The 16713-nt window shown below is 37.4% G+C and overlaps 2 protein-coding genes across 8 annotated transcripts in view; one reads left to right on the top strand and one right to left on the bottom strand.

Moving 5' to 3' along the window:
• Positions 1 to 3218: 3218 nt before the first annotated feature.
• Positions 3219 to 8790, top strand: si:ch211-157c3.4 (Lipopolysaccharide-induced tumor necrosis factor-alpha factor homolog-like). 4 transcript variants are annotated; one of them, XM_067414724.1, is made up of 5 exons: positions 3219 to 3322; positions 5085 to 5149; positions 5305 to 5415; positions 7204 to 7378; positions 7471 to 8790. In XM_067414724.1, exons 2-5 carry the CDS (start codon positions 5104 to 5106, stop codon positions 7583 to 7585), a joined length of 447 nt encoding a protein of 148 aa, XP_067270825.1. In that variant the 5' UTR covers positions 3219 to 3322; positions 5085 to 5103; the 3' UTR covers positions 7586 to 8790. The 4 variants fall into 4 exon arrangements, with proteins under 4 accessions (XP_067270825.1, XP_067270835.1, XP_067270830.1 ...); XM_067414734.1 differs by having other exon boundaries at positions 3299 to 3322; positions 5082 to 5149; XM_067414729.1 differs by lacking the exon at positions 3219 to 3322 and adding an exon at positions 3673 to 3819.
• usp7 (ubiquitin specific peptidase 7 (herpes virus-associated)) overlaps positions 8560 to 16713 on the bottom strand; it is a 34615-nt gene continuing 26461 nt past the window's right edge. For all 4 annotated transcript variants that reach the window (XM_067414718.1, XM_067414701.1, XM_067414713.1 and 1 more), the window contains exons 21-31: positions 15939 to 16039; positions 15709 to 15862; positions 15549 to 15616; positions 15354 to 15462; positions 15170 to 15247; positions 14937 to 15037; positions 13355 to 13454; positions 13071 to 13190; positions 12905 to 12976; positions 10932 to 11022; positions 8560 to 10000 (exon numbers count right to left, since the gene is read on the bottom strand). In XM_067414718.1, the coding sequence (XP_067270819.1) occupies positions 9894 to 10000; positions 10932 to 11022; positions 12905 to 12976; positions 13071 to 13190; positions 13355 to 13454; positions 14937 to 15037; positions 15170 to 15247; positions 15354 to 15462; positions 15549 to 15616; positions 15709 to 15862; positions 15939 to 16039 (1101 nt within the window). In that variant the 3' untranslated portion in view covers positions 8560 to 9893. The remainder of the gene's footprint in view (positions 10001 to 10931; positions 11023 to 12904; positions 12977 to 13070; positions 13191 to 13354; positions 13455 to 14936; positions 15038 to 15169; positions 15248 to 15353; positions 15463 to 15548; positions 15617 to 15708; positions 15863 to 15938; positions 16040 to 16713) is intronic.

The following is a 16713-nucleotide window of genomic DNA, read 5'->3' as shown; positions in this document are numbered from 1 at the left end:
AACCAAAAATGTATTTTCACAGTGATGCCATAAAAGAACCATTTTTTAGCTCCCCAAAGAACCATTGTGTGAAAGGTTCTTTAAAGAACATTTTTTCTAACAATTTAATAGTATAAAGAATGTTTTTTGCACTACAAAGAATGTTTTGCGCAATGGAAAGTTTCTTTGGAACAGTAAAGGTTCTTCATAGAACCATACACCCTGCCAAAGAACCATATAAACACCTTTATTTTTAAGAGTGTACTCTTCCAGTGCACATCCAGAGGAAACTGGCAGACCATATAGATGAAAATATTACATCCCAGACAAACTCAACATCTCACTAGAATAACTTTACAGTAACCATCGGCAGAAAGTTTGTAACCTTTTCATGGAATGTGGAAGAGATAATGTTTGGTGACGGCAGGAGGAATGCTGCCGGACAAGCTAAACCACAGTGAAAGGAGTGTCACACAAAAAGACGCAAGTGAGAAGCCTAACCCACTCTCATGAAATCAGCAACACAGACTCTTCCACTCCTTGCCACACCTGGAGATCTCATGAATTCAAGCCCTCCCCGGCAGCTCACGTACCCTCACTCATCCATCTTATCTGGTTCTTTGCCCTTAGCCATTAGAGACGTTTATCACTCACAAAATCTGTTTGTAAGTAAGTTTTATTGCTGATGTGATGATAGAGTGAAATAACCCCAGATTAGATTGAAAGCTTACACAAACAGAAAGAGCTTGAAAAATGTTAAATATCTTTGCTGGAAACGTTTTAAATTTTTCAGCCCACTGTTACATGTTTAACATCTCCTCATTGCGACCTGAGAGAACCCAAGGCCTTTTTTTTACACATTGTTAAGTATAAGGTTGACATTGATATGTTGATGACTTTCTTTACATTTACAACCGCTCATTTTAAGCTATAAAATATTTACCCCTGATGACATTGATCACAATATTAAAAATATGAAAAAACGTATTGCAACACTTTGCAATAAGTTTCATATTGTTAACAGTAGTTAATGCAATAGTTATCTTGAACTGACAACAACAAACTAGCATTTATGGAAGCATACTGGTGTTCATTATTCTTTTGTGTTTGTTCATAATACAACTCATGTTCAAATGCATGCGGAAATAAACAAATGCTGTAAAAACCTTCTTGTGAATTTTACAATTTCAATTCTGATAAATGTCCATTTTAATTTACTGGGGTCACATCAACATTTCTCAAACCTTCTTAAAAGATTCAAACACACCGTTCAAATGTTGTTGTTTTTTGTGACAATTTGATAAGAAAATCCTTGAACCCCCTCCATGAACTGTCACCTTATTGTGGTGGAGGGGTTTGAGTACCTGAATGATCCTAGGAGCTATGTTGTCCGGGGCTATTTGCCCCTGGTAGGGCCTCCCAAGGCAAACAGGTCCTTGATGGCGGGTCAGACTAAGAGCAGTTCACAAGCCCACTATGATTAATACAAAATCAAGGACCGAGACGTCGCCCGGCATGGCGCAGCCGGGGTTGGGGCTCGTATGCGAGCGCTTAGTGGCCGGGCCTTCCCCCATGGGGCCCGGCTGGGCTCAGCCCGAAAGAGCGACGTGGGGCCGCCCTCCCGTGGGCTCACCACCTGTAGGAGGGATCATAAGAGGCCAACCAGGACACCCTAGGCAGAAGGTCGATGATCGACTTTGTGGTCGTCTTATCTGACCTCCAGCCGTATGTCTTGGACACTAGGGTGAAGAGAGGGGCGGAGCTGTCAACCGATCACTACCTGGTGGTGAGTTGGATCCGATGGCAGGGGAGGAAGCTGGACAGACTCGGCAGACCCAAACGTACTGTGAGGGTCTGTTGGGAACGTTTGGCTGATATCAATCAGTCACTAAATAGATATCAATTTATTTTTGGTTAACATAATGTGACCTAACGTCCTGTTTTCAAGTCCTCCTGGCCCTAATATAACAATTTTATTTCCATACAGAGGGGCATACTTGAAATGTATTGGAATTAATATGGAATCTTTGAGTAAACTTTGAGTATCATTTGAGTAGGGGAGAGTGGGGTAATGTGAGATGTAATGCAATGTATCTGGTCAACAGAACATTTGTGGTCATATGGCCATTATGTTTTCAAGCCCCTCTAATTTTTCCCTTGCCCGAAGGAGAGGACCTCACGGTGTTGTGGTCAGTAAGCACATTTTCTTGCTGTCAACATAATCAGCTGTTATGCCAAATAAAATAGATTCAGGTAGAAGAACTTATATCACATGTTGATGAACTAACAACATATAAAACCATGGGATGATGCTAGCTGAAGATTAGCCTGAATTGCTAAGAGAGATCGTTTTTTCTAAAAATGTCTTTTTAGGAAATGGAATGTAGAGTATGCCTAGTTGTAGAGTATGACAGTAGGCTGATGTTCTAATCCAGGTGGGTCTAGTCCTGTCTCCTGTGTTCTGAGTCAGAGGCTGACTCAAATTTTTTCAATTTTTTTTTTGCTGACTTAACTGTTAATAGTCCAAAATTAGTTCTGGTATGTGTGGTTGTCAAGCTAGCTGTCAGGATTCAAACTGTTACAACATGTGTTTTTATAGTTTCAGAGTAGAAAAAGCAAGTGGGTCACTTTATCTCCTTGTTTTCTTTGCTCTGTCTCAGTTTACCCCTAAGCTGGTGTAAAGTGAGACACAAGACCACTTTAAAAAAAACAAAAAAAAACAATCATATTTTCACTGACCTTCATCCTGAATACATTCTGATCATTTCATTTGCTAGGAAACATCCTGAATTAGGCTAATGGGAAATGTGTCAATTTTACTGATATATCATTTTAGCTCGCTTGGAGGGGAGCAAATGTAAAAACTGTCTCACTTTACCCCCCCTCTCCCCCCATCTCATTGCCGGGCCGAGTGTCCCGATTTTCGGTAATCAGTAGGCTATGGTCACCCTATAGGTTACCATAGCTAACTGGCCAACTTCATATTTCGATTTTCATTTGTTTGAATTGCCAGGCGTGAAAACCAAATACCCACAAACAAACAAAACACACATTGCTGATTTTTCAGTCATTTTCTGTCTACAAGTAGGCTATTAGGTTTACATTCACCCGTCATTGACTGCATTCGCAAAACTGGTTGTTCACATTTGTTTCTAATAATGGATGTCACAAAAAGAAATCCAACCTTCTTCCTGTTTCTGTCATCAGAACATTTATAAAAGATGACAGAATATGTTAATGTATTCTAAGGCAGGGGTGGAGCAGGTGAGGGATTATGAAAAGCTTGTAAACGCCATTGAAACTGGTTTCAGTCCAACCATCAGCAACAGCCTCGACAGGACAGGTAAGAGAGCTCTCTGAACATTTTTCCAGCGCCTCTGGATTTAGGTGGGGCATTTATGATGATCTAAAAGAAGGAAAAAGATTTTATCTTGACTTGTTAGTTCAATTGAATTAGAACTGACGGAAAATTTCCACGGCTGTTGACCTAAATGATTTATTATGATTTTAAAGGTGATTTGCTTCAAATTAGAAGAAAATAATATGTGAAATGATATGTGTCCTGTGCAATTGTGCAGTTGCTATCCCTGTTCACAAACACATTGTGGTGTTATTGTAATACTGTACTCTTTTTATTTTCTAGAGCAATTTGTCTAAAGGCAAATTAAATATAATTTACTTCTATTAATTTAGCAGACGCTGTTATCCCAAGCAACTTATAAACGAGGAATAAAACAAGTCTTAAGGAGGCAATAACACGAGAAGTGCTAACAATACCAGTTTTAAACAGTGGAGAACAGTACAAGACACAACTGGGATAAAATAGTTGAAGAATAGAAGGTTTTTCTTTTCTTTTTCTCATTTAATTTAATTTGCCATTGTATAGCCTTATTTTTGTTTTAAATGTTGAGCTGTGTAATGTCTGAATGGACAGCCTAAAAAAAGATCAAAGCTGACCTGAACAATGTATGATGCTTTTTTTGACTGCGCACACTGTGTGCTTCAGCTGTAAAATAACTGATGCATTTAGACAGTTTGACGGTTCCAGGTCACCTCCTACTGAAACACACCTAAAACAAGCTACAATTAACTTTAGCATCCATAAATATACACTCTCAGAAAAAAAGGTACAGTGCTGTCACTGGGGCGGTACCCTGAGATACAAAAGTGAAAAGGTACATCTTTGTACCTCACTCACCCCCAAATGGTACATAATTAGTACCTTAAAAGGTACATATCAGTACTTTAAGAGTGCAAATTAGTACCTTAAAGGTACATAGTAGAACCTTTTCGGTTTTGTACCTTAGGGTACCACCCCAGTGACAGAAATGTACCTTTTTTTTCTGACAGTGTACTTTGAAATGGGTCTTTTACATACACATTGATGATCTAGTATATTTGGTTTGAGAAGTTCAGGTAAATTAGTAAAACACACACACACAGAGAGAGAGAGAGACGCTGAAGACTAGAGCTTGTATGTTTCTTGGTTGACAGATGTTGTCAAAATTGTCTAAGGGAACTGGCTTTTGCATTCCATGAGAAGCATCAGGGTTGGATTATTTGAGTATTAGTACCACAGTCAGACATGTGGTAGAGCAACATTCCTCTTCTGTCTTTGGGTGGGCATCTGTATCAGTCAGTTTCTGGACTTGTAGAACAGCTGTCTTTGTGTTATCTAATTGATTTCCGCACCGCAGCATCATGGAAATAAATGCCATATGACTTGTATTATGTTTGCATTTTAAACACTTTGCCGAAACAAATCTGGCTAACAGAAAGTTGACAGGCATCTACACAAAGATTAATGATAATTGAGCAGGAAGAAGAGAACCTGAGTGTTCAAACTATTTCGTTGAGAAAGTCAGGAAAGATATGACAGACACCCCCACCCCACCCTACCTCACCTCACCCCAAACTCATATTCTTTCTTAAAGTACAGTTTTCAAGTGCCTTGCTCACAATGTGACTTTTTGAACATGTAACCTTTTATTTGCCAAAACAGATTAAGTTATTGTATCACACTTAAGCATATATGTAAAATGTCCAATTTAACAGCCCTAATAGCAAACATCACATCTTTTAACTTTTTAATTTTGTCCCAGCAGTTTAAACTCTAAAGACAGAATGAGTGCTGACGGAACTGGGGATCCGCCTCCATATGTCATACCAAGTAAGTTTGTCATTGATCATTTTGAATGACTCATTATAATAACCATAATAATGAAAGCAATCCAACCAGTGTGTGACGCAAATGTGACAACCTGAAATAGATATGAAGGGAAAATATTAATGTTCTGCCTGTATCTTTCCTCTTGACATCAACAGTAGAGGGTGCCAAGGGCTCCAATGTCAAGGTCTACCATGTGCACACTCCGTTCACCCCACAGAGCTCCACCATTGGAGATTCTAGAATCCAAACGAAATCATCCACACCTGGTGAGTCTGTTACCTTTGTTAAAAGAATAAAATTATTAGTTGTAAAGGGTACACAGAAAGTACGGCTCATGTTTGGATCATGTCAGGAATTTGCTGTTTTGGACCATTATAATGTCCTTATATTGTGTGTATACAACATTTAAATGAATAAGTACAGAGTGCATGGTTTATAGAATACTGCTTCCACCATAGGGAAAAAATAAATAAAAATAAAATAAAAAATAAATAAAATTATATATATATATAAGTTTTTAACCACGGTTTTTCGGTTCAGTTCGGTTTTGCTATTCTATTCTTAGGCGACAGGAACAGAAAATGGTTAAGGAGAAAATGCAGTACTCTTACTTTATTTTACTTGAAAGACTTGAAAACCCTTAAACTTAACACTTTACCTAAAAAAAACCCTTGTACACATTCCCAGTGTATTGCATAATATAAAATAAATATATATAAAGATTTACAGTGGCAGCTCAGAGATGTACAGTAGCATAGTATGAAATTGAATGAATAAATGTAGGCTTAAATTAAAACTATATAGTCTTCAATATACAACATTTATTAAAGGTCTTTTTTTTAAATTAACCTCATTTTAGAGGTGAACTGTCCCTTTAAGGACAGCGTGTTCACTAGGCTGCTGCTGTAAATTGAAGACCTGCTCAGATCTCATATATTTTACTTTCACTTTAGATAACCGACTGTGTTTATATGTGAACCTTGTGTGTATTTGACAGTATTAGTTAGTCCAGTAATCACGTGTGTTTGACAGACGTTTACTGCGCGCGCTCATTGAGTGCATAAGCACGCGAATTAAATGTTTAACCGGCAAGGCTTTAAGTGTAAACACCCTTTAACTTTAGTCCATATGATTGGATATTTGCTCAAATCAGCGCGTAGACTCATAGACACACTCAAAAAGAGTCAAAATTAACAGAGGAATATTTCAAACGGAGGGAAATGGAAATAATTAATTAAATGCAAAACCGAAAAAACCGCAATTCAGCGCTTGTTGAACCGCGAAGGCCTTACCGAATGGTTCAATATTATATTGAGTATTGTGACATCTCTAATATATATATATATATATATATATATATATATATATATATATATATATATATATATATATATATATATATATATATATATATATATATATACATTTAATCTGGAGGAAAGAGAAAAAAATACCTTACTTGTGAATATTGGTAATTATACAACAGTTAGTTCCAGTTTTATCCACGAAAACACACACAGGCTACAGCAACTAGCCATTTCTGTGCAACACTAATGTTACACAACACCCATAGCAACCACTCTTAGCAACATAAACATTGTTTGATCTCACCGATATTGTAAATTGAAACTTATTATGTAAATAGAAATAGAGTATTGTAGTGTGTGTGTGTGTGAGAGAGAGAGAGAGAGAGAGAGAGAGAGAGAGAGAGAGACTTGACTTTTGACTGGGTAAGCAAATGCATTAGGCATAGCATTTTCTATGCGCCATCTTTTCAGTTGCGTCTTGTTCCGTATTCACAACAGGTTTCAGTCCTTTCAATATAAACGTTTTCACTACTGACTGACTCAATCATTAAGACAGTCATTGCTGCCATCTAATGGCAAAATAATGTAAATTCTGTTGCTGTTCATGGTCAGGGATTATTTGTTTTCCAAAGGAAGGCTTTTGTTGATTTCACTTCATGATAGTTGCATTGATACATTTTTTTGGCTTTAATATTTGTACAGCCTGTATAATAAATGATATACACTAAACACATGCTTCTCCTGTAGTTCAGTCCCAGTCAGCTGAAGCCAAAAACAAATACATCAGCTATGATTCATATGAGCTGGGTCGCAATCCAGGAACGACCACCTGCACGCACTGCCAACAGCAAGTCTTAACCAACGTCACCTACAAAGTGGGAACCTACGCCTGGCTGATGTGCTTACTCATCATCCTGTGCGGGTAAGAGTCCATTTGAATTAGCAGATGAAAACGCCAAATCTTGTTTGCGCCAACAAACCGTGACTTTCAATGTCTCCCTCCCTCTTTTCCAGGTTTGTTTTATGCTGCTGTCTGATTCCATTCTTCGTCAAGTTTTTCAAAGATGTCTATCACACATGCCCGAAATGCAATAAGATCCTGCATATTGAAAAGAAACGATGCTGCTAACCCCATCCCATCCTTTCCCACTGCTCATGGATTTTTGTTGCACCTTACACTAAATGAAGGACACTTTCAGACCAACACAGATGTCATCTTATGACAGACTTGTTTGTATGAACTAATGCGTTGCAATGTTTGTAACCAAGAACCTTTTGGTGTTCATCTGGTTTAGTCTTTATTACTACATTCACAAATGAATATGAATACTCATGGGTTTGATTGTATATCTATAAAGGACTCCGGGTTAAGGGTTAAGAAGCTTCAGGTGTTCAAGGAACCAAAAAATTGATTTGCGTAAGTACATTACAGCATCACGTAATGTAAACATCTGTAATTTTGCCATCAACTGCACCAATTAGAATAGTGGTTCTCTGCCAAGGCCCTCAGCAAAATTCAAAGGATCCTCAGGATGACTTAAAACAATACACATTAATAAGTTATATATAAGGATATTTTAACATACCTCAGCATTTATTTCTTTGAGTTGAATAAAATATAGATACAAGATAGGCTCATTTTAAAATTGATTTCTAGAGCTGGAAAATTTGTGTAAATTTATGTCAAGCTCTAAAATATTTTATCAGGTACATTGTGAAAACCAATTATTAAAAAAAAGCTCTTGAAAAAATTGTCCAGTATATCACGGATGACTAGAGAAGTCATGGGGCCCTTTGGATATTATTGACAACTTTTTCAGAAACCGTTAATTATAGAAATTATACTTTCAAAATTCTCTTTTTGCTTCTGGGTTATAGTCTAGTATTTTCCCCCCACTTCTGGAAAAAGCCTCTGGATTTTTACAATGTTAAACGTGTCATGTACATCTAAATGAAACGAACAAAATAAAACAATTGTGCAATACCTTAATGACAACCTGTAATGTGTTTATACACACTGCAATCTTCATATTACACGACACCAGCACAGCATCACAGTCCAAACTCCAGCTTCAAGTCACAATTCTCCACGAACCATGGCTGTAGCTTTTATAGAAAATTTTATTCAACATACATTTTCCAGCAAAAAGGCAATATACAGGAAGAGTTGTCGTACACTGCTGCTACACGGAGGAATTAGACTGGAGAGAAAAAAAATGATCAAAAAAGAAAGACGTGATCTGCAGGTCATCTTTGTACTGCACTTAAACGAGACAAACTGTTGCGATTAGTCAAGGAAAAAAAAACCCCAAATGAAACGGTCAGGATTGAAAATAACTACACACAATGAATATGAACATCTGAGTTGATCTGTACCCAACAAATCGGTGTTTTTAATTTTACATGTTCATTCTTTAAATATACAATTTTAATTGTTTTTACAAAGCCAACTATGCACTAGGGAGCATTCCTTCTGTGCTTAAAGAAAAAAGAAGAAGTTTGTATTGGTTCATTAATGCTGGTTTCTCTATGTCCCAAAACCAGTCTACTATACGTCTGCAGCCTCGTGCCAACAAACAGTACAACGAATCTGGAGCCGCCGGCAAGCGACCCCTCCCTCCCCATCACAATAATCCCACAGCCAGTGACAGAGGAGCTAAAGAAAAAAAAACCTTTATGGGGAGAGGAAAAAAGACCAAAGGGATATGCAAATCAAACTCCAACCAAAGATTACATTTACCAGTGCTGAGAAATGTAAAACCTTGGATATTAAGTGCCAACGTGCAAGATGAAGTACAGACAATTTATTTTTATTTCTTTTAAAACGGATGCTGTGGCTCTTTACTTTACTTTATTATACAGGATTTCCAAAGACGACAAACTGAATTTCTCCAACCAAACTAAGTGAGAAAGAAGAATCGTGTAAACGTGAAAATTGACTAGTTGCACTAAGGAACCAGAAAATGAGACAACCATGTCAGGGCAACTAGCAAAAGCATCAGCCATTTGCGGTGATTTTTTTTTGTTTTTTTGTTGAAGGATGGAGGCATCCTTTTCATCTTCTGCAAATGACAACTCCTCTTTCCATCACCTCCACCTCACAATGCAGCAGCTTTCTTGCCGTAACAATTCTTTTAAAAACGAACTTAAAAAAAAAAAAAAAACAACAAACAAAAAAAAAAAACCAAAACAAAAAGTCTAGGACATACTGTTCCCCCTTGTTAAAATCCAATTCATTCTTCCAGACAAATAGGCAGTCAATAGTTAGAGAAGCCAAATCGAACAGCCTCAAAAGAAAAACAGGAGCATCAGCAGTCACTCCATTCGCTGAAGACTTCATACATGGTGCCTGTGTACCCAGACAGCAGGTGTTAAAAGTGGTGCACACAAGAGGTTTGGTTAAAGTCTTTAGTATCATCGGTTAGAGTGGGGGCTTGTCAGTTGTGGATCTTGATCGCTTTTTCCAGGTACGTGTAGCGACCTCTCTTTGGAGCTTTGTTGAAGTGGTCAAGCCCTAACCAAGGCCTCGGGTGCGACATGTTCCCTGATGAAGTACAGAATACGATAAGGTTCAGGGAAGCATGATATATCAGCATTTTTAATGTCATCATTATTGGCCAGATAAGAAAATTTGACCGCTATATTAAAGCCGATAAATGACTGATTATTTACTTCAGCAGAGACACTTCAGATGTGCACATGTGACCGATTTGAATTGCCTGAAATGTGATTGCTGTATTTTCCTTTTCAAAAGGGTTCCACAAAATTATAATCAGAACAGTACTGTAAATGAACGTCGCTTTCGCGTATTCACAACAGTTACAAGTTCAGGACTGTCAGTCAAGTTTGCTTGTGCATTTGCAGCCTTTTGTTCTGTGAAACTGTAATTTGTGATGTCGGATTTCTCTCATATAGGATGCGTTTTAAGTTAATGCAGTAGTAAAACGCTTCAGTTTTCCAGTGATCATCTTTAGCTTTAGCGCACACAGCAGTGCTGTTATTTCAAAAAGTAATATTAATTTAAGAATACACTTTAATAATTTATTAATAACTTGCACTTTAAATTTTCCACTTTCTTTTCAACAACTAAATGGTTTAATTAAAATTAACTATTGTCAGAGGATTGTCATTTCGATTTTTTAAATGTTGTCCAATGACCTTAGGCACTTTTTTTTTAATAAGGCAATGGATTTTTCTCTTTGATAAAGAATAAGTTTAAACTTATACTTGTTCAAACTAGGATACTGTACACTTGATTTATGCTGAAGTGCTTGGGACATGGTTTTTAGTGTGGAGACATTTACTCACAAAAAAAATATATAACAATTTGGATCTATATTTATCGGCTTTCATATATAAAGAATTTTCGTACCAGCCAAAATGCTCATAACGGTGCATCCCTAGAAAGGTTAGCACAAACATAAATGCCTTGGTCTATTGATAGATATGTCAGAGGAAAAAGGAGCATGACATACCTGGCTGTGGCTCAAAGTCTTTCAGATTCACCTCGTAGTCTTCTTCGTTGATGTACTGATGCCGGCCCATCATGACTATTGCAAACTTGAACTAAAAGAAAATAAAACCCCAAATTAATTTATTTTATAATGACTGGTGGTGTGGGTGAACCCTAACTTGGTTCGGAATCAGCTCTTAATTAGTAATCATTGCAAGTTATTTCTTAAGGGAATCAGATACTCAGGGTCAACATCAGATTTGTTGAAACAGAACTAATTGGACACATTTGCATTAATATATGGCTCTATGATGGCATCAGTAATAATACAACAGCAGCCAAGTCACTGGAAAACATTCAGATACTTCAATCATTCTTTGGTTACTGCTGATAGTATGCTTCTCTTTATTATTTACTCTTTGCTTCCATATTCTGTTAGCTAAGAGCTTTGTCAAAGCAATGGTCCACCATTAAATGACGCTAATACGATTGTGCACATGCTTTGCAGTAAATCTTTAAACCATGTCATATCCCAGGTAGTATTATGATTGACAGTCTCATCGATTACATTTAGTGATTAAATATGGTGAGCAAAAAAAATCTACTTTCACTATTATATACCTAGAGACCAGAAGTATGCATTTAATGTGCAAAACATTTCCAGGTTTGACAATTCACTGATACACATTGGCCCTCATTTATCAATCTTGCGTAGAAACTGGTGTATATGTTGGCGTAAGATTATGCTTACACCCCTCTCACCGCCTGATTTATGAAGCAGTGCGTACCTCTGCAATCCAGGTGTACGCAATACTTGCCCTTAATAAATGTGGCGGCTGAAAACGATCGTCATTAGAATAACACGCCCCTATATATTCAAGTCTCCGCCTCTCCCACGCCCTCATTTTACGCCATGGACAAACAGAAGACGGCAAAGAAGCGAAACTTCTTCGACGTGGAGATCGGGCGCGCTCAATCATCTCACTAGTCCACTAGTCAGGGCACTGACTAGGACATAAGTCAATGGGCTGACTCCCTGATCAGTGCCCTGACTACTGAACTAGTGAGATGATTGAGACGCGCCCATCGAGGCCATCACCAGGGAAGTGAAAAAAAAAAACCGAAATGGTTTTATTTGGGAGTTTAAAGAGTGGGATTAAAGGCACCTACAAAAACAAAATATGGACCCAAATTACGAGTATCTTAATAGTGTGGAGGTTGATAAGTGCACTCCAGCAGTTTAAAGCTGTTTGGATGATAAATTACCATCACAATGCATTATTTTACAGCACGTTTTGAAACAATTAGCATTTAATTTAGTATCACGGCACATGTATTGGGGTGTACAATAGTGATGATGATGTGATGTGGAGTACTACCATTCATTCACATTAATAATTACATGACAATTTGTAAGATTCTTATTATTATTATGATTATTATTCTTAATGACGCTTGTTATTCAGAAGAAGAATGTCGTTTTTATTGATTTTATTATTATTTAAAAGAAGAAGGTCATTTTTTTATTTTGTCAGTCTGAATTATTTTAGTCCCAGTCCGTGCGCAGCTGCCGGGCCAGGCGCGCCGGTAAAGCGCACAGGCTCGCGACTGGAGGAATACATATGCCTACAAATCAAACGCTTTGGTAAAGTCACACAAATTAAACATTGACGTTCATGTTGCACAAAATAAACACTGAATGTTGTCGTTGTGGTTTTTAACAGTGGGTCATAATATAGCATATCTTTGTCAGTGCGTTTTGTGGTGTTAGGAATTGTTTTTCTGCGCATTTTCCCACTAACTCAAACGTGCGTACACCACCTCCTGAGCTGGCGTAGGATTTGAGCGTGCCGTACGCCAACGTCCATATTGATAAATCTCAAAGTCACCGTGGGTTTGGGTGTACGCAAGGTGTACGCTGGAAATTTGGTGTACGCACTTTTGATAAATGAGGGCCATTGTGATTACTTGTGACATTTATAGAGCTGCTCTTACCTTTTCAAACTCCTTCTCCTGAATGTCAAGCATGCTCTGAATTCTCTTCATTACTTCTCTGAAGGGTTCCCCCTGCCACAATAAATGCACACATTAAAAGGGCATGACATAACAGATGACAGCCGTCCACCTAAACACGCACTCAGCTAACACTCTGCTTACACACCTGACGGATCTTGAGCAAAAACGGAATTCCGAATGTCCCGAAAACTTCCTTGTGGAAATGTGCAACTGGAATCAGCATTTCATTCTCCTTGTCCAGATCAACCTGGTCGAGAGGGATTTCCTGCCACAAAAGACATTACCCTTATTTTCAAGGAACAGCATCCACAAAGAAGTGGCATCTCTCAGATTCCAAATCATTTACAGACTTCACTAGGGAATAGATCTTGTGTTGTGCACATCAGTGAATGATATGATTTGAGGACTTGTGCATCAGCTCATCCTTACCTCTATTCTGAATGTTCGACTGGCTGCTGGAGATAAACATTCTAGCAATTCATCTTCCTGGTGAACCCCAATAATTTTGTAGCTGACAATCTCTAAGAGCCTATATAAGCAAAAGAGAGAATGATATCAGCAGTGGCAAGTGAAAGGAGTCAGAATTATATCAGAGTGACTCATAGCAGCTTCAGTGAGGGATTAAAGCTCATATATCGGTGATTTTCCTCAGGATCATCAAGTTTGTAATCCATTCTCATCCAACAGATCTATACGGCTAATTACAATCAAAACAAGCATTAGGTGGCACAAACCCACCTAATGATTATGACAACTATTAGAGGTGTCAAATAGACATTGCATGAAACACATCAAATGCAGTGAAGCATCAAATGTCTATCTATAGGCGGGGCTGGGCGATATGGCCAAAAAATCATATATCTGCATTTTTTGGTTGAATGGTAATATGCGGAATACATCCCGGTATTCTCTAATAAAAGTTATAGATGAATCGGGATTTGTACACAGATTTCACGAAATTTGTGCGCATGCATGCTTAATTAATAAGACCCATTGCACTTTCCATTAGGGCTGGGTAAAAATAATAAAATAAGATTTCTATATTTTTATTGATTAATGACAATTAACAAAGATAAATTAATGTTTTATGCCTTCATTTGATTACCAGAAAATACAGAACAGATTCTGTGGGAAATATTTTCATTTGAATTAGAAAGAAAAAAATAATAAAATAGCTACTAAATTAATTTAATTCATAAAAAACAACTATGGCCTACTATGTGCTGCTAAATATTACAGTGAACAAACATCACAGACAACGGCAGACAGTGACAGCTCTGGCATAAAGTCAATAGCACTTCTATAAATGCTAACAGATACATCCCTTAAATAGAGAACAAAGGTACCGTTGGGTACCGCTACTGACTAAAATAGTACACAACCCAAGTTAAAAAAGTTTAATCTTTATCACATGTAATCGCTCAGTGTTTCAACTGCAGAAAGACATCAATAAAACAACTTGTGACCAATGTCACTTACCTCAGAAAAAACATTCAGTTTTCATAAACTTTAAAAAACTCTAGAGATGAACATTTTGATAAATATATGCACCACATTACATATGCTATATATATCATTTTATATGAATGTACGTTTGAATAATGTAATGTATGTTTAATGCATGTTTGAAAAAATGTTTGAATAAAAATAAAACTAATTGGAGTAGAAATATGATTATGTAATTGAAAAGTTAGTATTATAATTTTATTATAAAAAAAACAACTGAGGGTAGTTTATGTTTGCATTTAAATCAGTTAGTGTTAACCTTCAAAATTAGTAATGTACCACTACCAACTGACTAGCATTTATAGTTCATGCATGTTAAGAAGTTTTTTAAGAAGAAAATGTGCCATGATTTGATTTATTATTTGAAATATATCCCTGATAATCGATATTGAATTGAAATCGCGATCGAAAGCTTGTGAATGGAAAATCCAATGGTGAAATTTACTCAGCCCTACTTCACATTATTCAGGGCTTTCTATATTTAGTGAATTGAGAATATACAGACCTCAGCTTCTCTGAGCCTTTGTCTGAGAGCTCCACTGCCTTTTTACATTCCTCCAGAAGGTCCCGAACACAGCCATGCTTGTCAGGGTACAGTGTGATCTCCTAATGCAAAGGGAGACAAAATATTCACACTGATAAGTGTGCAGAACATGGTGGAAATGTCCATTATGAAAATAAGTAGGGCTGGCTGGCATTATGGTATATTCAATGTAAAATTATTGCACATGTTCTTACCTCCTCTCGAAACATACTGTTGAGCCATATCGCTTTGAAACTCCTCCTGTTCTCAAAGTCTGTGATCTTCATCTTGAGCTGTGGGAGGCAAAACCATGAATAAATCAGATGCCCCGAAAGTAACGGCTTAGATCTCATATTCCCTTAGAGGAGAGCAAAGTGGAAGATAAGACCTCTCTCTCACCTGCTGATAATATAGCTTCTTAGGCTGCCGGGGCTTGAAGAACTGCAGCAGGTCTCTGAGAGTGCCTTCATAGTTGTGCCTGAGTGGGTTGCCTGGTCCATCTCTGTATCTGAGAAGGAGGAGAATAAAAATGCAGGTTCATGGATGCAAACGGGGGGCGGGAGGTCACGTTAAACTGAAAATTAGCAGACGTACCCCTGTGACTTGAAGAACTGTAGGAGCATGGGGTCAGTATTTAACCTCTGCGCAACAGTCTTTGCCACCTGAAAACAAATCATGATGAGATTTTTCAGAGGTTGCTAGCATTACTATCATTGCTGGCACTTTCTGAGCTATTAAAAAACAAAACAACAACCTGGAAGTAGTTCATTCGGTTTGACAGTGTCACAACAAAGCCTGGGTCATTGTGAATGGTCTTGTCACAGAAGATGACATCCACACGGTGGTACAGGTCTCTGAAGTAGTCTTTTGCAGTAGGCAGCTCACTGGTTTCATTTTCTGGATCGTCTCTGATGGTGAAACAACAAAAGAACAGTCAAGGCCCTGTAAACCTGTGCAAAATGATTTAAGAAGACTAATACCTACTTTTGGAACACAATTATGTCTCCATCCATAAGCTCATCCAGAGCCTTGTCCAGGGAGACATCATAGTCTTGTATTCGCTCTGTTAAATTCGGTTTAACTTCCTGTAACAGAACGCATCATGTTTTAACTATATGTCCCCAATTTGAAGGCAAAACCTGTTATATAGAATATATATTTGTGGCTGAGTCTGGACAACACAACCCATCATAAGTCACACGGGTATAGTTGTGGCAATAGCCAACAATACATTGTTATGGTCAAAAATATTGAGTTTTATTTTTAATTATTGATTAAAGTAAAGACCATGGTCCAAAATATTTAGTACATTTCCTACTGTAAATCTATCAAAAATTGCCCTGCTAATGACTTCATTTGGACAACTTTAAAAGTGATTTTTTTCAATATTTCAATTTTTTGCACCCATAAGATTCCAAATTTTCAAATAGCCGCAACTCGGCCAAATACTGTCCTATCCTAACGAACCATACATAAATGGGATCAGCTGCCATACGATGTCTAAATCGAAATAATAATAAATTAAAAAAACTACAACAAAATGTACCCGTATGACTGGTTTTGTGGTCCAGGGTCACATTTATATTAACCATTAAAATGCATGAAACACCGCACAGCTCATAAGTTTAGGGCCTTGTACCTTCTCCAAGGCTGCATTTATTTGTAAAAGCAGTAATATTCTAAAATATTAATTTAAAATCTAATATTTTTATACATTTTAAAAAGAAATGTATTCCCATTACGGCACAACTGAACTTTC

This window comes from Pseudorasbora parva, chromosome 2 (assembly GCF_024679245.1).
Source record: "Pseudorasbora parva isolate DD20220531a chromosome 2, ASM2467924v1, whole genome shotgun sequence".
NCBI classification, from domain to species: domain Eukaryota; kingdom Metazoa; phylum Chordata; class Actinopteri; order Cypriniformes; family Gobionidae; genus Pseudorasbora; species Pseudorasbora parva.
The sequence above is the reverse complement of the archived record's forward strand: the minus strand, read 5'-3'. Positions and strand labels throughout refer to the sequence as shown.